The following is a 23,847-nucleotide window of genomic DNA, read 5'->3' as shown; positions in this document are numbered from 1 at the left end:
GCCAGCCAAGCTGGGCGTGGAATTGCGGAGCAAACGGCCCTTATGCCAGTTGAGGGGAGGCAGTTTCTGGCCACCCATTGGGGGCACAGCCCACCTCCTGGGACGTGTAGCAAGGCACCCAGTTGAGCCTTGCCATCAAGTGGCAGGTCCCTGGCAGTGTTGGCCCTCAGCCCAGAACTCCCCCTGAGACCATGGGGTGGATACTGGGGGGACTGGTGCTGGGGGCTCCTGCTGGATGGACTGGGCTCTTAACTACAACTGACCTGCATGCCCCCCCACCCCCCAAGGAACAGGAGGCTCAGCACAAGAAGGCAGCTTCTGAGGAAGATGGAGGGGTGATGAACTACTTTGCAAAGTGCATAGGTAGGGGGGCCTGCCTGGCTGTGGCTTTCTGGTGGCCCTTTTAATTCATTGGTTCATTCTGAAAATCGGCTCAGCGCATCCTTTCAGAACCCCCCGAGGAGATGCACAATGTTGGAGGGATGTGAAGAGCGGAGCTCTGGCTCCGACTGCAAGCGCCACATCAGTCATCTGTCGCCCACGAGTGTTTTAGCCGAGTGCTGCCTCAGTACCACCACCCCCTCCCCAAAACCCCCACCGCTTCTTCTGCCCAAGGAGGCCTTTCTGCTTTGTCCTCTTGCCCCACCAGTCAGCCAAAGGCTCCTTGGAAGTTCTCTGCTTCCTCTGTGTCCCTGCGGCCCCTGTCCTCCACAAGGGGGGCCTCTGGACCAAGAGCAGAAGGGGAGCCTCAAGGCCCCCTTTGCAGAGAAGCCCTCTCAGCAAGCCACACCTCCACCTGAAGCTCAGCAAGCCGTTTGGCGCAACACCCCCCCCCCCGTGGCCCCAGACCCACTTCCCACTGATCCCTCCCTGCAGGAGTGGGAGAGGTGATGTCATGGGCTAAAGGCTCACAGAGGAGTTTTCCCACCAGTTCCACCCCAAATTCTCAAGAAGGAGGCGCCCCTCAACAGCAGCAGCCTACATAGTGATTGCACTTCAGGGTGTCCAGCATGGTTCTCTCACTTCCTCTCTGCTGTGATCCTGACAAGAGCCTCGTAAGGTTGATTATTACTGCTGTCTCCATAATTTAGATTCATCCATTACTTCTCTTCCCTTTCCCACTGTAGGTGCATCTCAAGGTGCCGAGGATACTTTTGCCACCTGCATGTCTGGGACCCCCTGACTATCCTGACCCCTACAGGGGGAGGGGCAGACCTTTGCAAGAAGAATGGAAGCAACTGTGTTGTGGGATCCAAGAGATGCGCCCCAAGCTCCACTGCAAAGCTGGGGGCACAGTTCATGAAGTGCACACTGCTTCAGCAACGCTCCTACAAACACACAAGTCCACACCCCGTAAGCCGGCTCTGGGTATCCATTATCTTTTGCTACTGGGTTCAGAGTTCAAATCTTGCAGGGATCCCCACTGGCCTGCACTGCAAACAGCAACTGTGGGCACAACTTCTGTGGTTCCCCTCCTCCACCTCGCACAAGGGAGCTGTCATGCACAGGGCTTCCAACTTGCCGACAGCTGACAGCCGCCAGGCGCCTTCTGGGAAAGTCATTACGCTTTGCCATTTAGACCACGCTGGGTCAAGCGCTGGAGCACAGCACTGGGATCAGCCCCGGGTGTCACTACGGAAAGGGTCCTGCAGCGAGCCCTTCATTGGCGCACAGCGGCTGGGGGCCAGCCCATACATGGGGCAGGCCCCTTGTGCAGCGTCCTCCAAGCAAGCGCCCGCTTGGCCAAGAGTGGCGACGCCGGCCTGGCTCGGAGATGTGGCCAAAACAGGGCCTCTCGGGGTGGCTGTGCCAGCCTCTCAGAGCTGCCCTTGAAATGGGAGGTCTGCACACCAGCAACGGCCCGGAGCCACGGCCAGCCCAAATGAACAGTGACAGGCAAGGAGGCGTCTGCGTTTTAACCTTCCCCCTCCCTGACACACAGACATGCCACGCAGCAGCAGCTGCCAGGCTCCTGCAGCAGTCTCTGCCCCCTAACCCCTGCTGCAGCCAGCCCTACACTGCAGTCAGCACCTTCCACTCCTTGAGGGATGGGGGGCGGGTTGCGGAGCAGAGTGGGAGGGGGGCAGAGGGAGGCAGTAACCAGAACCTGATTGCAAGGAGGAAAGTGGGACAGAGGGATGGAGCTCTCCCCCCCACCCCCACCCCGCCAGTCAGCTGGTATCTGCTTTGGCTTATGCCATCCTGGCACACTCCCATGCAGATACCTGCAGACCATAACTCCGCACTGTGCCCAGGCTCTGCCAATGGGCAGGAAGCTGCGTCTTCATCTCACTCTCAGCCTCACCAGCTTCCTGCTTTGCGAGCAACAACAAAAAAACAACCCCAAACACCCCATCTGAAGACTTGGGGCGCCCTGGGATCCGCATGAGGCCACTGCCCGTGCCAGAGCCAGAGGGTGGGCACAGGGGGTCGTGGGAGGAGGGGTGCGCAGCAAGGGGGCTCGGTCCAAACGCTCTGCTTCCAAAGTGGCGCGTCTGTGCTGGCGCTGCATTGAGCCTGCAGTACAGGAGCCGTCACCAAAGCGGAAGGCAGGGAATAAACAGCCCCCACCCGCGAACAACGCAGCCCCAGCATCCTCGGGATCTACAGCGGCGCAGGCTCCTGGCAGGCAGAACCAAGGGCCCCCCTCGGCTCAGGCCTGCGAAGTGGGGGCGCTGCTCCCCTCTCTCTCCTTCCCCCACAGTCCCGTCCCTTGCGCAAGAGCGAGTCCCGCGCAGCCCGCAGGGAAACTTCAGCACCGCGGACAGAGGCGGGCAGGCGGGACGGGGGGGGGGAGGCGGCGGGACACTTTGCCGAGGGTCTCCTCCTGGCGCCCGGCCCCGGGTGGGAGCTCGCTCGCTGGGGCTCGGGCCAGGCCAGCCGAGCCGAGCCAAGGGGAGGCTGTCCCGGGGCGCCCAGGCGTTGCATGTGGCCGCGGCATCCTGGGGTGGGGGTGGGAAAGCTGCCTTCGCAGAGAGACAAGACTTGCACCCCCACGGACCTCCGGCTGCCCCCCGCTGCCTGCTTCCCACCTCACCAAAATGTCTCCCGAGAGAGTTGCCACCCCCCCCCCAACAGACACGCACACAGGCGGAGGGTTGGCGGAGCGCGGCGCTCGGCCAGGCTGGACGGCGCCCGCATTCCAGCACCCTGGACAGCGGCGGCGGCGGCGGCGCATTCCTGCGCGCGGCTGGGGCTCCGGGCCCGGCGAGAGAGAGCGGGCGCTGCGCAGCTGCCGGGGCTCCTCCGCCGAGCAGGAGAACCGCCGTTACCCGGCGCAGGCAGCGCTCAAGAAGGGGCGCGCGATCCTGCCGGCCCTGCCCCGAAGCGGGACCCCGCCGAGGCGAGGCCTCCGAGGGCTGCCTCCAGGCTGGAGAAGCCAGCCCCCCCCCCGTGGCCCCTTACCTTGGCTGGCGCCCCCGTCGCCGTCCTCGCAGTCCGTCAGGTTGTTCAGCATGGCGCCCGCCGGGGCTGCCTCGTCCGAGCCTCGCTTGCCTGGGCTCCCCGCGCCTGCCTCGCGCGCCGCTGCAGTGCGGAGCAGAGCCTTTCCCTTCTCCGCTGCCGCCGCCGCCGCTGCTGCCGCTCAGCCCCCTTTCAGTTCATCGTGTATTCAAAAGGCATCTTCTCCGTCAGGCGGGCGAGCGGAGGGGGGGCGGTGGATGAGCTGAGGCGGGGGGGCGCCGAGGTGTAAGCGAGCTGGGAGAGGAGGGGCCAGGAGCGTCCGCCGAACTGCTCGCCACCTCCGAGGGCAGCGCAGATCTGAGTCGGCGGCGGAGGAATTAGGGCATCTCGGGGGCTGGCACTGCGGCTCCCCCCCGCGCAATCCGCCTGCGCGGATGCCGCCTCCTCCTCCTCTTCCTCCGCTCCCACCCCCACCCCCGCATCAGCAACCCAGCACCGGAGATAAGTTTTTTGGGGGAAGGAAGGTAATGTTTACCCAACTGTACGCCCCCCACCCCTCAGCCACGCGCACGTGTCCGCCTTTCCTGAGAGATGGGGCAGCGACAACCCCTGGTTCGCAAGACATTTGGCTCGTGGGAATGCAGGCAAGCAGTTTGAACCGCAGGTCACGGTGCAAAGCGGGAAGGGCCTAGAAGTGGAAGGGGCTTCAGGGAAGCCAGCCACCCACTCGCACAGACCTCCCTCGTGCCCAAAATCATTCCTCAGAGGATGAGAAGGTAGAAAGAAGTGTCGCCCGTGCCAAATGTATAGTTCGCCCCAGACCAAGCTGATACGGCTAGCCCCCCTTGCCTTGGCCCCAGAAACATCCTCATGGTGGCCAGTCAAGAATGCTCCCCTTCCCTTCACAAAGCCCTGGGTGGTGATAGGTCACACTGTAAGGAGCCCTCGAGAGGGTTCCTCATAAGCCGCTGGGAAGAAGAGCAGAGGGAGTTGGCTTGGGGGACACACGGCCAGCCAGGCACAGCCCAGGACGCTCAGGTCACGCTGCTCTCTCCTGCCTGGGCCTTGATGGGGACTGAGCCCCAAAGGCGGCACATCATTCATAAGGCCATCAGAAAAGCCTGCTGGACCAGGCCAGGGGCCCCTGTACCCCAGCGCCCTGTTCTCACAGTGACCCAACAGATGCCGGTTGTAGGAAATCCCCAAGCAGGATCCAAGCGCCCGAACCCTCTCCCCTCCTTTGGTTAGGGTCTCCAGCTGTCGAGGGCAAGGCAGAGCCAGAGTAGCTAGGAGCCGCCAGCAGCCCTCCATTTCTCCATGAATTTGCCCAATCCACTTAAAGCCACCTGGGTTTTGTGGCTGCCACTGCCTCCTGCGGGAGCAAGTTCCAGCTATTGCGTATTTTTAACCGCGCTCTTTAACTTCCTGGTGAACGACCCAGAGTTAGGCTTGGGCAGCGAGGGGGCCAAGTTTGCCAATGGCACTAAATTGTTCAGGATCACAACAACAACAAAAAGGGATTGGGAGGAGCTCCAAAAGGCCCTCCCCAAACGGAGTGAATGGGCAGTCAAGTGGCAAGGGCAATTCCATGCAAACCAGAGTAAAGTGAAAAACGTTGCCGGGAAAAAAAACCTCCCCCAGGATCAGTGCCATAGCTGGGGAGCAGGGGGGCAGGTTTTTTTGCCCTGAGTGAAGCCTCCAGTGGGGCACCACTGAGGCTCCCAGCCTGTGTGTGAGCGCACAAATGCGTGTGCCAAACTGGGTCTTTTGACTCGGCCGGGTTTTGCCCCTGTCCAGGGTGCTGGACTAGTTCTGGGCCCCTGCCTTGATCCCCGAGGATCCCCTTAGGAGCCCAGGCGGAGCCTACGCGCCAGGCTTGCGGAGATGCCGAAAGGAAAGTTGGGGGTTCGTGTGTGTGTGTGAAAGAGAGGGGTGGGGCCGAGGCAGGGAGCCGCCTCCCCAGCCAGAGACGCTTCACACCGTGGGCAGCTGGAGTTCATGTGGGTGAGTCCTGGCAGCGGGAGGGGGGAGGGAGGGAGGGAGGAGGGCGCCTGATCCCAGCACGGATCATGGCAGACGCTGGCACTCATTACTCCTTGACGGCTGTAATTAATTGTTTGCTTCCTCCTGGGCCTTGGCCAGCTGCTCTGCATTCCCGCCCCCTCCTCTCCCCCTCGCCCTGCGGCACGGCCAGGGCTCCCTATTCCCTGGCTCCAGGGGGCTCTGCTGCATCCGTCCAGGGGGAAAAGCGGGCAGGTGCCGGCACTGAGGTCCGGGGACACCCCCGCCACAAGAGGCACCCACTTGGAGCTGCAGAGGGTGGCACCGCAACACCGCTGATTCCTTATGCCCGGTGGTTCTTCTCTCTGGGCGTCAAAAAGGGAAGGGAATTCACAATAGGTGAGGGAGCACACGCTGCTGGGCTTGCACAGGCTGCCCTGTCCTTGGGCAAGAGTTCAGGCTGCAGGCAGAGCCCTTCAGAAGCTGGCAGCAAAGAATGCAATGCATATTTTTGCAAAGGTGCTGTGTGAAAGCTGGTTTCTGAAAACCCAGAGGAATAAAGGAAGTGTTAGAGATGTTCCTGTCCAACCACAAGGAGTCTCAGGATTGTTGGAGGGTGTGAAGGGGGGGGGACTCCTACCCCCCTCTCCATTCTGCCCCACCTGGGCATCTATATGCAATCTACCTGTGGACCTGCAGGAGCCTTCAAAGCCACACAGATGGGGCCTTGGCAAGAGGGGGGTGGAGGAAGGCTGCTGCGAGCCCCCAAACACCCTTTTGCACCCAGAGCCAAAGGCAGAAGTGGCTCCCTCCCTGTCCCTGAGGAAGGAATCTGCTAGCTAGCAGTCTATTTATTTCTGGAGGTGGCCCGGGCACAGGCAGCAAAAGTGGAGGCGGCGGGGGGGAGGGGGGAGCACGTGAAAAGATGCTAATCCTCTAATCCCAGGATTATGGCTCCATTTCAAGAGCCTCCGTCACTGCTGGCACAGAGTGGGCAGCTGGGGGCCTCCTCCGCCCCAGAGTGCGGGGCTCCCAAGGAGGCTGCTCGGTTTCTCCCCCCACCCCCTCGGTGCTGAGCCTGAGGCAGGAGGGGGCCTGGAGCAAATGGGAGCTGGGCGAGGACATCATACGGGGTGGGAAAGCCAGAAGCGGGGAGCCACAAGGAAGCAAGGGGGAGTCCCTTAGGACTGGGTTCCATATTCATCTGTGTGCCTTGAAGTCACATTCCAAATGGCCTCAGACCCCACCCCTAAAATATGAGGGTAATTCTAGTGCCTTACAGACCAATTGTATTACAAAGATAATATAGTCAAAGCACAATGAACATGGAGGCGCTAGAATTGTTTATGACTAGTGTTAACTATTTTTTATTTTATTTTATTCAGGCATCCTTGCCCACAATGGCCAAGTGGCCTGGATCTGGCCCACTCCGAGTTAAATATGACCAGCTCTCCTCCCAGGCAAATGTTCCAGAAGCAGCAGCTGGCCTGCCCTGTTGCAACCAGCCAGGATCCTGACCCTCCATTGCTACGCTCCCCCTCCCTTCCCGTGAACACATTTCTCTCTACTATGAGTGCTGACAGGACAGGTTTCTGCATCATCAGCCACCATCTTTCAGACTAACCCTACAAGAGCTGCCCAAAGTCCAGAACCAAAATCTAACCAGTCCACCATTTCCCAGCAGCTGCCAGCCAGATGCTGTCTGAGTGGCTCAGAACCAGGTGTGTGTGTGTGTGTGAGAGAGAGAGAGAGAGAGAGAGAGAGAGAGAGAGAGAGAGAGTCCTTTTTTCTTGCTGTCCCCAGTCCCTGGTAGTCAGATATCCTGCCTCTGCACATGGTGGCTTTGCTGGATCAGGCCAATGGCCCATCTGCTCCAGCACCCTGTTCTCACAGTGGCCAACCAGATGCGCCAAAGGGACACTCGCAATCAGGATTCGAACACAAGTCTCCCCTCCCCTCCCACCAACTGGTTTTCATGACTGATCACCTGCCCTCCGTAGGCCCCTGAGAGTCACTTAGGCTACTTCCCACCACAACATCTGCTGGATAATCAACCACAATGGGACCACTTTTTTCTGCAGGAGAGAGTGGGGTCTGCATTGGCCACTGTGGCTGCATGGTTTGGGACACATGTCTCAGCCCGATGTCCTGCTGAGCCACAACCTGTGAGCACCTGCGAAGGCGACTGGCTGCTCTGTGGCTGGGAGTCCAGCAAGCCATGTCTTCCCTCAACTGTGTGGTTCATCGTGCGGCGGTGAGGACCAGCTCCCCCTCTGGGCCGCCTGCCTAATGAAGAGTTTGGTGACATTCGCTCCTCTCCTCCACCAGCAAGGCAGGCTGCTCTGATAAATGATATCATCACACCTATTTTGCACCTCACAATGCACAGGGCTGCCAGTGTGTGTGTGTGTGCGCACGCCTGGCAGAGAAAGGACAGGGAAATGTGAGGGTGATATAACTGCAAGATGACTGAGACGGCACAAGCCCTAGAGATGGCCACCCCAAGCAGGGATTCAGAGGAGCAGAGGGGCCCTTTCAGGCTGGCGGTGTGTGTGTAAGGGGGAGAGAACTGTGGGGGGGGGCAGCCCTTTCTTATGGAGCCTGCCCCCCCCCAACATAATGCTTGGCACCAGCTATAGCTCCAATGGAAAAGGGCAATACAGCTGCTAGATTTGATCTCTGGGTCAAACAGCAGAGAGATCAGGAGACCAGAGGAGGCTTCACCTGGTCCAGCCTTCTTTCCCAAGAGCTGCCAGCCAGAGGCTTCTTTGAGCCTCACAAGGTGGAGGCTCCTCCCTGTAGTTTGCGGGGGGGGGCAGTTTCTAGAACTCAGAGATATACTGCACCTGAACATTGAGGCTCCACATAAGAACATGAGAAGAGCCCAGCAGCCTCTTCTCACAGGGGCCAACCAGGTGCCCAAAAGGAAACCGCAAGCAGGATTCAAACACAAGGCGACTCCAGAAGCTGGCCTTCGGAAGCACTTACTGCCTCCAACTGTGGAGGCAGAGCAGGGCCATCATCCTAGTAGACTTATCACCCTCAGTGAATTTGTCTAATCCTCTTTAGCCTAAGTTAGTGACCACTGCTGCCTCCTGGGGAAGGGATTTCCGCAGTTTGGCTATGCGCTGCATAGAGGTTCTGTTATCTGTCCTGAATCTCCCAACATTCAGCTTCTTCGTGGGATGTGCAGAAGTTTGAGTGTCAGGCCCACTGTCTCCATGCATTATGTCCATTGTTTACATGGAATTTCAAAAAGGTTTTGATGAAGGCAATTGACAAAAGCATCCAAGGAGGTTTCACAGCCGTGACTCAAGCGCAGAGGTTCTCGAGTGCAGTAGCAGCTTTCGAGATAGCAGGGGGGGGGCTCTGTTGCTTCCAGTTTCCCAAAACTGTGGGCTGCTGCCCCTTCCCTAGAGGGGGAGGGATAAGTTGCAGCGAGTTTGAGTCCACAACAGCTGGAGCAGCTGTGCCCCGTTCCTGCCATCTCACTGTGTACAGATCAGCAGCCGGTTAAAAAGCAGAAATAAATGGACCATTCTCCCAATTGGGGGGAGGGGTAGACAATGGAGTCTCCCACCAATGATATGTCTTGGGACCTGGGCATTGAAACTCGCTCTTAAATTATCTGGAGACAGATGTCGTTAGTGAGGCGGCAAGGTTCGCTGAGGATGCCAAATTATTATCCAATGAAGGTGAACGTTGGAAGGTTCGGGACCAGTAGCAGAAACGCCTTCTTCACAGAATCATAAAAGTGGGAAGGGATCCCCAGGGTCATCTAGCCCAACCCCTGCAATGCAGGAATCTATTCATACAGAGCAAACTATGACATTCACTCCCACAAGAGGAAGCGATGGTTTGGAGAGCTTTAAAGGGGGACAAATTCATGTTGAGCACCTCTCTCTGTGGCTTCTGCTGTAGGCACAATGGCTGAGTTCTCCTTCCAGGAAGAGAGGCAGGATAGCTCCAAATGCCTGTTCCTGGGGATCCCAAGAAGGACCACACTCTGGTTCTCACGTCTTCCTTTTGGGCTTCCCATGTTCTGGTTGTCCTCCATGGGAGAAGGATGCTAGACTAGATGGCTAATAGCCACCGACAGATTCATCCTCCATGGATTACACAAATCCATGGGGGATAATGGATGTCAGCTGTGAGAAAGTCAGAGGCAGGAAATGCCTCCTGGAAATCACTGGGGGGGGGGCGTGGAGTGCTCCTGGGTGCGAATCCTGCTGGCTGGCTTCCCAAAAGAGGCACCTGGTTGGCCACTGTGGGAACAGGATACTGGACCAGGTGGGACATTGGCCTGATCCAGCAGTTGCTCTTCTGATGCTCTCAAGAACAACAAAACAGAGCCCTGCTAAAGCAAGTTCTACAAGCTGCCCGTGGGCTGGGTAGCGGAGAAGTAAATCCTTTTGCCTGCCCTGCATCTTCCGCCAGCCAGTTTCATGGTCTCCCCAGCATGCATAATTTTATCAGTCTCGGTCCTACTCTCCTTTAGTCACCTCTCCCCTGCCCCCCGCAACCTTAAGAGTCCACAACCTTTCCCTGTGGAAGAAGGGCTTCCCGTTCCTTCATCATTTCAGCTGCCCTTTTCTGCACCTTTCCCAGCTTCACAGCATCCTTTCTGAGGTGAGGCAACTGGGACCATCCACCGCATTCCAGATGCAGCCGCGCCATAGATTTGCAGAGAGTTCTCACGGCACTGGCCGTCATATTTTCAGTCTGCTTCCTAATAATCCCTGGCACGGAGTGGAACATTTTCCTTGAGCTATCTCTCTCTCCATCGGCCCTTGAAAGGCTTATCCTCTGGGCCCACACACCTGGCGGTCCGAGGCAGGTGGCCTCTGAGCAGAGGTTTCGTGTCGTGTCAGGGCTAATAGCCACTGATAAACCTGCCTTTCATGAATGCAACTGCCTTTCCCCAAACTAGCCAAGCCAGTCAGACACTGCCAGTTCTTGCGGTCGGGACTTCCACAACTCGATGTATGAGAGGAGCTTCTGTTTGTTGGCGTTGAGCTGACTGCCAAGTGGTCCCAGTCAGGGGAGGAATAGATTTAGGGGCTCAGGACTTCACACAGGGCACAGTTAAACTATGGAACTCATGGCCACAGGAAGCAAGGATGGCCATAAACCTAGCTGGCTTTAAAAGGGGGTTGGACAAATTTGTGGAGAGGCCTGTCAATGACTAAGGGCCACAATGGCTCTGCTCTGCCTCCATGCTCAAAGGCAGCAGCGCTTCTGAATCCCAGAGGCTGGAAACCTCAGGAGGGGAGAGGGCTGCTCTGGTGCTCAGATCCTGCTTGTGGGTTTCCCTTTGGGGTACCTGCTTGGCCCCTGTGAGAACAGGATGCTGGAAGAGAGGGGTCCCCATTGGCCTGATGCCCCACCTCTTACGTTCTTAATGGATTCAAATGACAAGAAAGGAGACGCCAACGAAACATTAGGAAGAACTTTCTGGTGCTGAGAGCTGTTCAGCAGTGGAATGGGCTTCCCATCATTCTGCCTTGGACACTGAGGTCCAGTGCCAAGGGCCTTCTGGCGGTTCCCTCAATGCGAGAAGCCAAGTTACAGGGAACCAGGCAGAGGGCCTTCTCGGTGGTGGCACCCACCCAGTGGAACGCCCTCCCACCAGATGTCAAAGAGAACAACTACTATCAGACTTTTCGAAGACATCTGAAGGCAGCCCTCTTTAGGGAAGCTTTTAATGTTTAAAAACTATTGTATCTTAATATTCTGTTGGAAGCCGCCCAGAGTGGCTGGGGAAAACCATCCGGATGGGCGGGGTATAAATAATAAATTATTATGATTCCTAAGGAGGTGTTGGGCTTTCCTTCCTTGGAGGTTTCCAAGCAGAGGTTGGATGGTCATCTATCAGGGATGCTTGAGCCAAGATTCCTGCATTGCAGGGGGCTGGACTAGATGGTCCTTGGTGTGTGTACCTTCCAAGTCTACAGCTCCATGATTCTGTTATCCTGCTTGATCTCCGCAGCACCAGGCCTCTCCTGAGCATCCTGGGGCGCCTCCTGGGAAGCAGCATGAGTCAGTCCCAGAGAGGAGGACGACCTGAGGAAGCAGCCAGAGTTCCAGGAGGACAGTGTGGGCTGACTTGGGTTCTCCAACAACAAGGAATCGCCAAGGCTCTCTCTCAACATCCGCACAGCTCATGCTTCCAAATCGTAATCATGGGGGTGGGGAGAGACCAATGGCCCTGATCCTGGAGGGGAGGGAGAGAAGGAGACGGCAGCGTGGGCTGGCCTAGCTCTGCCCCAGCGCTTTCCTCTCTTAGGGACAGCCAGAGAAGATACCAGCAGATCTTGTCCCTCCCAAACTCCACAGTCTCAGCAACAAAAGGCTGGGGGATGTTGGCGAAGGTGGAGAGAGAGAGAGAGAATTCACTCAAGTCGCTTTGTGTGTTCTTCACAGGCTGCCCGAGTCATGGCACGTGGGCCACCTGAGGACAAGTCACATTTGTTTGTGCGACTGCAGAGAGCGCCTTGGGCCGGTTTTTGGGGTGGCAGGCTAATTTGCAGCTCACACTTGAGATGGATGGTCCTGGCATCCTCTGCGCCGCAAGCGCAGGGCGTTTGGGGCAGGAAATGCTGCCACACGGATGAGCAGGAGCTTTGACTGCAAGTCCCCTTGGCAAGGGCATCCGCTGTGCCCCCCTCCACACTCCCTCTCTGCACCCCACAGCTTGACTCCTCGGCCGCTGGGGGGGGCAGCAGCAGTTCTCCTGGAGCCAGGCCTGGCCCCAGCTCTCTAGGCCAGGAGGGACCTCGCCAGGCTCAGGCTGGCACCCTGGCAGCTCTCTCACAACAGCCTGACACCTCTGCTCCTTCTTGCCTTGGCACCGGAGGAGACAAGCTGAGCAGGGCGGGGGTGATGTTTGGGGGGGAGTGGGCAGAATTTGAACACACTGCCCACTCTCAGGGCCTTGGTCACTGCAGGGCCAGATAAGTTAGCCACCAAAACGGAATAGAATCGTAGAGTAGGAAGGGACCCAGAAGGGTCATCCAGTCCAGCCCCCTTTGCCGCCAGGGAGAAGCCTCTGCTGTCATGTTCCCGCTGCCCTTTTATATATTTGTTATTGCTTTACTTACTGCATTTCTATCCCACCTGCCACACATGGTTCTCCCCTTCACATTTAATCCTCCCCTTCACATTTAATCCTTTCCTGCGCATGCACACTTCTTCAGATACTTCAGAAAAGAATTTCAGAAATAGACTGGAATGAGATTTTGCTGAATTGCAACTTATTACCATGGAGAGACCTGGTCTGAATACAGACATTGGATTCTTATCTCATTATACATGATAAAGCTATTTTTAGCCATCTCACCCCTTGCCTTTTCCTGTAAGACCAACTGCAGTCCTTAACAGTCATCAACAGGTTTACCACACCTCTCAGCCAGTCACCCATTCCCACCCCCCTTCTGAGTAATACCCCTCCCCACCCTCTCACTACATATAAGGGTCTGGTGACTTCTGTTTCAGTGTATCTGAAGAAGTGTGCATGCACACGAAAGCTCATACCCAGAACTAACTTAGTTGGTCTCTGGAAGGAATTTTTAAATTTTGTTTCATATTCCTAGTGAGCCACAACAGCACCAGCCTCCTCAGAGAGTCCTCATTGGCACAAATTGTGAGCCCTGGGACACTGAGGAACCTCAGATGAGGCTGCTGGATTCGGCCCATGTGGCCCAGCATCCTGTTCTCACAGTGCCCAACCAGATGCCTCCATCCTGAAACTTCTGGGGCTGAGCACAGCCCTCTCCTCCTCCAGGAAGGTGCCCCAATCCTGAAATTTCTGGGGCCAGGCAGCACCAGACCTTTGCTCCTGCTCCTGCTCCTGAGCCAAGCCCAGTGCTGCCACCTCGCTGCTGCATTGCTCCAAATCCCCGGGAAGGGAGGCCTTTCTCCCAGTGGGGAAAGGCATGGCTGGGCTGAGGCAGTTCCTGCTCCAGCAGAGCCAGCCGCCCGCCTGCTTAGGCTCCTTGCCAGGCAGCTGGGCTGGCCGAGCTGCCACTCTGTCTCCACTGCCTCCTGCGGACACACACACACACATGCCCATGCCACAGTCAGGCTCCTGCTCACACTTCATCCGAGGTGCCGCCTCACACTTCACAGCTCCGTGAGCCGGAGAGCCAAGCAGGAAGAGGCAGGCCGCCTCCCGGGGGCACAGCAAGGAGCCCAGGCTGCCGCCTGAAGGACAGCTCTGCTGATGGAGACCAGAGTCCCCTGCCCACACGCCAGCCGGCCGGCCAGCCAGCCACTCCACCTTCTTGCCTTGGGCCTCTCCTGTGTCCTGCAGGGCTACCAATGTTGAGAGGGCACATTTATTATTGGCAAGACACTCCGCAGTCAGCTGGGGTTGCCTCCCAGTCACAGAAGTCCACGGGCACCAGGGCGAGGGAAACAAAGAAAGAGAATGCTAAATGGCTCCGACCTGGTGGAATGCTCTGTCCCAGGAGACCAGGGCCCTGCAGGATTTAACCTCCTTCCGCAGGGCCTGTAAGACAGAGCTATTCCGCCTGGCTTTCAATTTGAACCTATCCTGATCTTTTATTTCCCTTCCTTCCCTCCCTCTCCCCTTTTTTGTGAAGATTACCCGCTCTGGGATCCCACAGCTAATTCTCCCCTGGTCTCCTCGCTGGCCCAAATAAGACTAATTTAGCCAGCTAGCCCTGGTGATCATCTAATGTTTATTGGATGGATTTCCCCCCCAAATTGATTTTTGAATTCTGAATTTATTGTTATTCATGTTTGATACCATATTTTATGCTGTTTTTTGTTGCATCAATTAAGTGTTTTAAATGTGTTGTTAGCCGCCCTGAGCCATGGTTCCCTGAACCGGGAAGGGCGGGATATAAATAAATTATTATTATTATTATTATTATTATTATTATTATTATTAGTATTATTAGTAGTATTATTATTAGTATTATTAGTATTATTACATATAGACAAAAGATGAGAAGAAGTCCTTCTTCACGCAATGCATAGTTCAGCTTTGGAACTCACTTCTGCAGGAGGCAGTGACTCTGATGGCTTTAAAAGAGGATTGGACAAATGGAGATGGAGGAAGAGGAGGAGGCGGCGGCGATGGAGGGCTCTGGTACCCGGATTCTGCTGGCTGGCTTCCCACAGGCAACTGTTCAGCCACTGTGAGAACAAGATCCTGGCCTAGATGGGCCTGATCCAGCAGGCTCACCATATGTCACTAACACAGGAGCTTTGGGGCTTCCTGGTGAAAGGAGAAGGAGGCAATCTTCTCATGCCCTCCTTCTTTATCATTGCTACAACAGGTTTTCGATCACACCCCTTAGCAAAGCAAGTGTGGGGCCTGAGGGAGGGACAAAATGGGGCGTTCAGGAAGGTCTTGCTGGAGACGCTCTGCAGCCCCCCCCCCAACAGAGCAGGCCCAGTTGAAGGCCCATTATTTCGGCGCTGGAGAAGGGTTTCCAAACAGACATCGTCCTCACCCGGCACCACTCACTGAATAGCACAGAGCGCTGCTCCCATTCCTTGTTTCCCCTGCCCCCCCCCCCGGACAGGTCTGCTTTTCATGGCAGTCAGAATTTGCCCCCTGAGCCAGCCGGCCTCCCCACCTGCAGGGTCCTCACTAAGATTTGAAGCCCATGGTCGTTTTCATCTGAATGCAGCCCTCTTCAGGGAAGTTTTCTGTGTTTGATATTGTATTGTTTTTACTATTCTTGTTGGGAGCCCCCCGGAATAATTTTAGATATAAATTACTACTACTACTACTACGCATCTCACCTCCTGGCAGCCAAGGGGTTCATTTCTGCAAAGGGAGGGTCCTGGGGAGAAACTCTGTTTCTGGGCAGAGGGGCTTCTTGAACTGGGCCTTGCCTGAAATGAGGGATGTTTGCATTGGGCAGGTCAGGCGGGGGGCATTTGGAACTGGGCACCAGAGGCAGGAGTGGCTGACCTTGCAGCTGTGCCCACCCACATGCCCACAGAACCAAGGGGAGATCCCTTCTCAGGCCGAGCGGGGACAGGGCAGCGGCTCAGAGACAGGGCCTCAGCTTCAGTTCCTTCTCTGGCCAGGGTTCGAATGAGAGTCCCTTGCCTGGACTCTTGCTGCCGGCCAGTGCAGGCAGTCTTGAGCACGATGGGCCAATGGTCAGAGTCAGGAGAAGGCAGCTGCCTACACCCGCAAAACCTGCCCCCCTCAGGAGCAGAAGGAAGGTCCCCCAAACGGACAGGGGGCTGTCCTCCCCCCTGCCCCACACCTCCTGGACTTAAAGCTCTTCTCTCCCTCCTCTCCCTCCTCCTCTCCCCAAAATATCGCTTGTGAAATCCATCAAGCAGAAGAAGAGAGGGAAGACAGGCAGCATGGTTGCCGTGGAAACTAGAGGGCCTCCTTAAGCAGCTGGTTGCCGTGGAGACGGCAGAGGGATACACACAGCAGCACTGATCTATACTGTGGTCCAGAAATGTCAAGCTACAGCCGCTGGAGCAGCTGTGGGTTGGCATTCAAGGCGGGGGGGGGGGACGTGCCCCTTGGCCTGCGTGTCTGGGTTCCTCACACTCACACGCACTGCGTCCCACAGTTAGACTGTGGAACTCACTCCCACAGGAGGCAGATTGATGGACAAATTCACGGAGGAGGAGAGGCCTATTGATGGCCCCTGGCCAGGGTGCCTCTGCTCTGGGAATTGCAGGAGGGGAGAGTTGCTCTTGCGCTCGGATCCTGCATGCGGGTTTCCTGCAAGAGGCATCTGCTTGGCCCCTGTGAGAACAGGAGGCTGGGCCAGATGGTCCTGGGGCTCTTAAGACACCCTTTCCATGCCCCCTCCATCATCCCAGGTGCCTCAGGGCTCCGTTTGTGAATGGCAGCAGGAGGCACTCGGGGGACCCCAGTCTCCCCGTTTGCCTTTGGGGAGAGGGAGATGCTTGTGGAGAGCCCACTCAGAGGTGTGCTCACACGGGCCGGCAGGGTCCCCCGAGGCAGTGGGTGGCAGGGAATGAGGTGGGCTGGGGGCCCCTGGACCTGCCCTGTGGCAGCACCTGCCACCCGGGTGCCCCTCCAGATCCCGCTGCCGCCGCTCAGCCAAGACTGGCGTTGCCATGGCAACTGTGCCGCTCCGAGTGGCGATCTAATTCAGGGTTTATTTTAAGAAACGCGTCGGATCTTGGAGTCTCCCCCGGGCAGGGAGGGGGCGGGGAGAAGTGGGGCATGCAGCTGCCTCCCGCTCTTCCCCCGCGAGCCTCAGCCCCCAGGCAGACGCCCCCTAACTGTGCGTGGGCATGGGAGGGGAGGGGGGTCCCAGGAAGGAAGGAGGCAGGTGCTGAGGGAGGGTCCCAGCAAAGCCGGGTCCGAGGTGAGAAGGGGGCTTCGGCAAAGCCTGGGGGCTGCTTCTGCCCCCCCGTCAGAGCCTCGCAAAGCCCTCTTTTCAGGGGCTGGCGATGGGGAGCCCTGGGCTTCAGTATCTCAACCCCTGCCTTGCGTGAGGGTGGACTAGATGCCTCTGGGGTCCCTTCCAGTCTCCCGATTCCAGGCCAGCATGGAGGGCAGAGTGGGCTGCTGTGGGGTCTCTTTGGTCCAGCTTCAAGTTGAAAGAGGGAGGGAGGGAGGGAGGAGCATCTGGCTGGGCACTCAGACCCAAGTCCAGTCCGCAGAGAGTTAAGCAGATGAAGATGATGAACTATATGGAACTTGCCGAACTGACCGGGAGACTCCGAGACCAGAGAGAAGAGACGGTGGAAGAAGATTGGAAGAAGTTTAAGGAACATTTGAAAAAATGTTAATATTTAAATCTAAGAATAGCTTTGGAAGTAGATATAGGTGGTAGGGTTAGAAGATAGTGTATTTTATAAGTGATAAAATGTGAAGTTTTTTATGGTTAAAGTAAATGTGGGGGGGGGAGATGGTTAGAAATTATGATACAGTGGTACCTCAGGTTAAGTACTTAATTCGTTCCGGAGGTCCGTTCTTAACCTAAAACTGTTCTTAACCTGAAGCACCACTTTAGCTAATGGGGCCTCCTGCTGCTGCCGCACCGCCAGAGCACGATATCTGTTCTCATCCTGAAGCAAAGTTCTTAACCTGAAGCACTACTTCTGGGTTAGCGGAGTGTGTAACCTGAAGCATATGTAACCTGAAGCGTATGTTACCTGAAGTGTATGTACCCCGAGGTACCACTGTATATGTAAACTGCTAAAGATGAAGTAAAATGAAAATCAGATAGGTGGGACTTGGGGAAGCCCACTTAACGATGTTTAGAAATATAAGGATATGACAAGAATTTGTTTGTATTGTTTGTCTTTTCTGTTTGTGTTTTTTATTTGTGTTATAAAATGAATAAAAAATTTTGAAAAAAGAGAGAGAGAGAGGGAGAGAGGGTTAGGTCTGGAGCCTCTCCACCCAGCCCCAAACCAAGCAGCACTAATTCTGGGCACAGCTAAGTGCAGTGCGCTGAGTTCAGCCTCTGGGGCTGCAGGCACTCCAAAAAGCATCACTGGGAAGGAAGATGCAGCGTGTGGACTCAGAGGGAGCACTTTGCTGGCGCTGCAGGTCAGGGGGCAGGGGGTGGAGATGGGGTCAGGATTCAGGAGAGCATGAAACCTTGGAGGAGCTATAAAGTCTGGATCAGGCCAATGGCCCATCCAGCACCTGTACTCACAATGGCCAGCCGGATGCCTCTGGGAATTCAGGGGGCAGGATCCGAGTGCAAGAGCCCCCTTCCTTTTTGTAGACATCAACAGCCCCCTCTCTCCTCCTCCACAAACTCCTCTAAATTTCTTTGAAAGCCATTCAGGTTGGTGGCCTCCTGTGGAAGTGAGTTCCACAGTTTAATGATGCGCTGTGTGGAGAAGGACTTTCCTTCCTCCGTCCTGAGTGTTCCAGCACTCATTGGATGTCCACACGTTCTAGATTGCCTGAGGGCAACAGGAGAGCAGTCCTTCGCCACAAGGACTCCTGTTCTTGAAAATTTCAGGGACCCTACAAACCATCGCCATCCCCAAGCCACACAAAACATGAAGGGAGCTGCAGTCTCCCATCAGGAAAATCCCCAAACCCGTATCATGGCAATGCTCATTTATTGGGCCAATCGAAATGTCAGAAAATAACACAGGAGGTTTCAAGTTATTCAGGTTAAATGAAGAAGAGCAAATACATTAGCTGTGATTCTGGCGGGGGGGGCGGGTTGGACGAGTTGACCTTTGGGGGAAGAGCGCATTTGTTTTGTAACGGCTGTGGGGAGGCCATGTTCCCCCACCCTTCCACCTGGCAAGAGTCTTTAACATGAGAAAGTTACATGGGGGGGGCAGCTATTCAAACAAGGCTATTAGGGGCTATGTAGGTTTCAAGTGGGATGCCATTGGTGCTGTGGGTTAAACCACAGAGCCTAGGACTTGCCAATCAGAAGGTCAGCAGTTCGAATCCCCGCAACGGGGTGAGCTCCCGTTGCTCAGTCCCTGCTCCTGCCAACCTAGCAGTTTGAAAGCACATCAAAGTGCAAGTAGATAAATAGGTACCGCTCCGGCAGGAAGGTAAACGGCGTTTCCGTGTGCTGCTCTGGCTCGCCAGAAGCGGCTTAGTCATGCTGGCCACATGACCCAGAAGCTGTACACCGGCTCCCTTGGCCAGTAAAGCGAGATGAGCGCCGCAACCCCAGAGTCGGCCACGACTGGACCTAATGGTCAGGGGTCCCTTTACCCCTTTACCTAGGTTTCAAGTCTCCCCAGGAATTGAGTGCTGATGGGAAGGAGAAACAGTTGATTCTGTATCTCAGGAAGCACAAACAAAAAAAGCCTAGCTGTAACCCAGATCTGTCTCCATCCTACAATACACATTAGAAAGCTAAAAAAAACCCAGCCCTCTCCTAACAGCAGCAGCCGCACTCACATTTTGGCAGCCGACGATCAGCCACAGAGACCCCCAAGCCAGGCCTGGAGACCAGAGCCCTCCCAACAGCTGCTACCCATCAGGCTGCCTCTCATCTGGAAGGTCGCCTCTCACCATTGCCACTTGCAAGCAGTGCTTCTCTCTTCCTCCTCCTCCTGCTCCTCCTCCTCCATCACAAATTCATCTCATCCGCTTTCAAATGGCCTGAGCTGGCAGAGAGCAACCTGCTCTGGTCGTGGAATCAGAGCTGCAAGGGAACCCCAAGGCCATCTAGTCCAACCCCCAGCAATGCCAGGCGGTGCTGCTGGTTCCGGATGTGCGCAGGCGCCTAGATCCAGGGGAATCTGGGAGACACCACACACTTTTCTCTGCAACTGTGCAAGGGAACCCTAGGGGGGCCCCCACCCCCAATTGTGCATGGCTAGTACACTGGCAGCCCCCCCCCAAATGCCTCCCTCTGCAACAAGACCCATGCAGTCAGGCCCCAGTCTGAGACTCTAATAATAATAATAATAATAATAATAATAATAATAATAATAATTATATATTTATACCCCGCCCTTCCGGGTTCAGAAAACTGGGCTCAGGGCGGCTAACAACAAATTTAAACACTTAATTAATGCAACAAAAACCAGCATAAAATGCAGTATAAAACGTGAATAACAATAAATTCAGAATTCAAAAATCAATTTAGGGGGAAATCCATCCAACAAACATTAGATGATCACCAGGGCTAGCTGGCTAAGTTAGTCCTATTTGGGCCAGCGAGTTTACCAGGGGAGAATTAGCTGTGGGATCCCAGAGTGGGGAATCTTCATAAAAAGAGGAGGGGGAGGGGAGGAAGGGGAATAAAAGATCAGGCTGAATTCAAATTAAAGGCCAGGCAGAATAGCTCTGTCTTACAGAGAAGGAAGGAGGTTAAATCCTGCAGGGCCCTGGTCTCCTGGGACAGAGCAGTCCACCAGGCCGGAGCCATCACTGAGAAGGCCCTGGCCCTGGCGGAGGATAGTCTGACTTCCTTAAGAGCACAAAGGGAGCCTCCTGGATCAAGCCAGTCCAGACTCCTCTTCTCACAGGGGCCAGCCGGATGCCCCCATGGGAAACCCACAAGCAGGATCCAGCACCAGAGCCCTGTCTGCTCCCTTCCTGAAGTTTCCAGAAACTGATACTCCGAAGCATCGCTGTCCCCAGCAGTGGCTAGTAACTTATTTGTAACCCTCTGGTCCTCCAGGCATTTGCTTCATCCTCTTGTAAAGCCATCCAAGGTGGTGGCTCTCCCTGTGGGAGGGAGTTCCACAGTTTAACTGTCCTGCATGAAGAAGGACTTTCTTTTCTCCAGCCTGCATCTTCCAGCATTCAGCTTCCTCGGATGCCCATGAATTCTAGCGTTCTGAGAAAGCAAGGATCAAGCTCCCGTCTAGCCTCTTTCTCCCTGCCATGCATAATCCAGTAGAAAAGAATAGAATAGAATTTATTATTTATACCTCGCCCATCTGGCTGAGTTTCCCCAGCCACTCTGGGCAGCTCCCAACAAAATATTAAAATACAGTGGTCTGTCAAACATTAAAAGCTTCCCTAAAGAGGGCTCCCTTCAGATGTTTTCTAAAAGTCTGGTAGTTGTTCTTCTCTTTGACATCTGGTGGGAGGGCGTTCCACAGGGCGGGTGCCACCACCGAGAAGGCCCTCTGCCTGGTTCCCTGTAACTTGGCTTCTTGCAGTGAGGGAACCGCCAGAAGGCCCTCAGAGCTGGATCTCAGCGTCCAGGCTGAACGATGGGGGTGGAGATGCTCCTTCAGATATACTGGACTGAGGCCATTTAGGGCTTTCAAGCACCAACACTTTGAATTGTGCTCGGAAACGTACTGGGAGCCTCTAATAAACCTCTTTCATGTCAAAGCTTGTGTGTGTTATGAGGAAGGAGACAAACGCCTTTCTCTTTCTGAAGGAGGTATTGCAGCATCACACACATGGGGGGGGACACTTTGGTTCCCCGGGTGATCCAGGCCAGGCTTCCTGCCCCTCCCCAAGTGGCAGAAAGGAGCTTCCACTAGCTCCCCCCAGAGCAGCAGCAAGGGAGACACCTGCTACCTGCCCTGGTCTCTGGGAGCAGCAGCCACACCTGTCTGGAACCCACAACTCCTGGGCTCCCCATACAGAGAAGCAGCCGCGCCAAATCCATCCCTCAGGGCTTCCCTGAGCTGCTCTGAGTGTCAAAGCAAATGAGGGGAAATGAGATCTAGGTTAACTAACCAACGATAAGTCAGCTTTAATTGACGTCTCCCCACCAGACTTTGTCTCAAGATCAATCAATTCATCAGACACATTTGCATGTGCACAGAACCTCGGCATTCATGCCTTTTTGAGATACGTACTAGGGCAGGGGCGAGGCATTTGATTATTCTATTTCACTTTTCAAATACACTGACTTTTCTTAAAGGGGACAAACCACTTTTTTAAAAGAAAAGCCACTCATTCATTTTCAAAAAGCCACCTTAGCCTCCCCCCCTCTTGCCACATCACAAGAAAACTCCAGAAGAAATCATAAGAATCCAGATCGAGAAACCACCTTGGTTGCCTTCAGTCCTTACAGATGGCAATTGCCCCAGCCCACCAGTCAGTCAAGAGGCAGAGGAATCCTAACCAGGCAGACAGACCAGTTCAGCGGCATCTGATCTGCTGCAAGGCCAGCTGCCAGGGATTCCTTAGCTGTGATTCCTGCACTGCAGGGGGTTGGGCTGGATGACCTTTGAGGGTCCCTTCCCACTCTACAGCTCTAGGATTCTGTGCTCCTGGCCAGTGGCTGCTGGGGGCAGGGCAAACCTTCCCATCCTGCCATTCCACTGACTCCTGCGGAGCTGATTTTCATGGCACTGCATTTCTGGCAAGCTCTGTGGGCAGGACCAGGGAATGTAGAGGGCAGGATGCTGCGCCATTCTGTCCCTCCCCTTAGCCCTGACACAGCCCTTTTTTTGCCATTTACCCCAGCATACCTCAGGCTGGCTTAATTTGTGCCAGCAGGGCTCTTCCTTAGCTGGCATAAGTAGATAAACCAGGTTACAGCCAACTCAGCCACCGGGTGGGCAAGGAGAATCCCAGCCTCCTCCAGATCTTGCGAGGATTGCACAGGGACAGCAAAGGCTTGATTCATCTCCAGATCGAGCGAAGCACCTGCTGCTTAGTCATCGGGCATCCAAAGGTGCCTGATTTTGAGCAACAGGGAATTGGGGCCAGGAGGAGGAGGGACGAAGCTGCCTCTGGTGATAACAGCAGAGAAAACACTGTTCCTTAGGAACGAGTGCCTAGGAGGGAGGGATCATAAGAAGACAGCAAGACCCTCCTGGATCCGACCAGTGGCCCATCTAGTCCAGCATCCTGTTCTCACAGAGGCCAAACGGTTGCCTGTGGGGAACCAGCAAGCAGGATTCAAACACAAGAGCCCTCTCCGCCTCCAGGAATTTGCCTAATCTGTTTTAAAAGCCATCCAAGTTGGTGGTTGTCACTGCCTCCTGTGGGTTAACAATGTGTTACAGGAAGGATTTTTTTATATATATAAATCCAGCCTGGGTCTTCCAATATTCAGCTTTATTGGATGTCTAGGGCTTCTAGTGTAATGGGAAAAGGAGAAGAACTTTTCTTTATGTGCTTTCTCCATGCCAGGCACAAGGAAATGTCATGTCGCCTCTGGGTCACCTTTTCTCTAAACTAAACAGTCCCATATGCCGTGACCTTCCTTCACAGGGCAGCAGACTAGCAAACACAGTTCAATATACAGGAATATAAAGTGATGGTGTACATTGGGGCAGAACGTTTTGTTCCACAGGGAGGCAAATGGGGTCTGAACTGGAGGTGACTGTCAGGAACAAGACTTTTTGGTGACAGTGCAAAGCGTGATGGAGATACTGGGTTCACGTGTAGCAGCTGGGGAAAAGGCATGTTCTACAGATCATTAAGCAAGGAATTGAAAATAAAAACTGCAGATATCATAATGGCTTTATACAAATCTGTGGTGTAACCACCTTTGAGATACTGTGCAGAGTTTCTTGTTGACTCACCTCAAAAAGGATATATCAGAGTTGGAAATACTTCAGAAGAGAGCAAGCCAGATGATCAAGGGGGTGGAGAGGATCCCCTGTGAGGAAAGGACTTTGGGGGACTTTTTAGGGTGGAGAAAAGGGGAGTCATAGAGGACAGGATAGATGTTTATAAATGATGGGGAACATGGAGAGAGTAAAGCTTGTCTCACTTTCTTACCTGGACTCTCATGAATCATAGAATCATAGAAGAGTTGGAAGAGACCACAAGGGCCATCGAGTCCAACCCCCTGCCAAGCAGGAAACACCATCAGAGCACTCCTGACATATGGGTGTCAAGCCTCTGCTTAAAGACCTCCAAAGAAGGAGACTCCACCACACTCAGTTCAGAGAAGTTTTTAATGTGTGACATTTTGATGTATTTTTAATCTTTGTTGGCAGCTGCCCAGAGTGGCTGGGGAAACCCAGCCAGATGGGCAGGGTACAAATAATAAATGGTTATTATTATTATTATTAAGGGTAGGATTGAGGGCAAACTCC

General features: G+C 55.0%; 1 protein-coding gene across 3 annotated transcripts in view; it reads right to left on the bottom strand.

Moving 5' to 3' along the window:
* Positions 1-23,847, bottom strand: part of SLC12A5 (solute carrier family 12 member 5) — a 111,146-nt gene that overhangs the window by 74,042 nt on the left and 13,257 nt on the right. Inside the window, exon 1 of one of the 3 annotated variants that reach the window (XM_053394808.1) lies at positions 3,406-3,827. The exons of the other annotated variants lie outside the window; for them this stretch is intronic. Within the exon in view, the coding sequence (XP_053250783.1) occupies positions 3,406-3,457 (52 nt within the window). The 5' untranslated portion in view covers positions 3,458-3,827. Of the gene's footprint in view, positions 1-3,405; positions 3,828-23,847 lie in introns of those variants that run through there. 3 annotated transcript variants of the gene reach the window in all.

Source organism: Podarcis raffonei, chromosome 6 (assembly GCF_027172205.1).
Source record: "Podarcis raffonei isolate rPodRaf1 chromosome 6, rPodRaf1.pri, whole genome shotgun sequence".
Classification (NCBI taxonomy): domain Eukaryota; kingdom Metazoa; phylum Chordata; class Lepidosauria; order Squamata; family Lacertidae; genus Podarcis; species Podarcis raffonei.
Note: the sequence above shows the minus strand (reverse complement) of the source record. Positions and strands in the feature narration are given on the sequence as shown.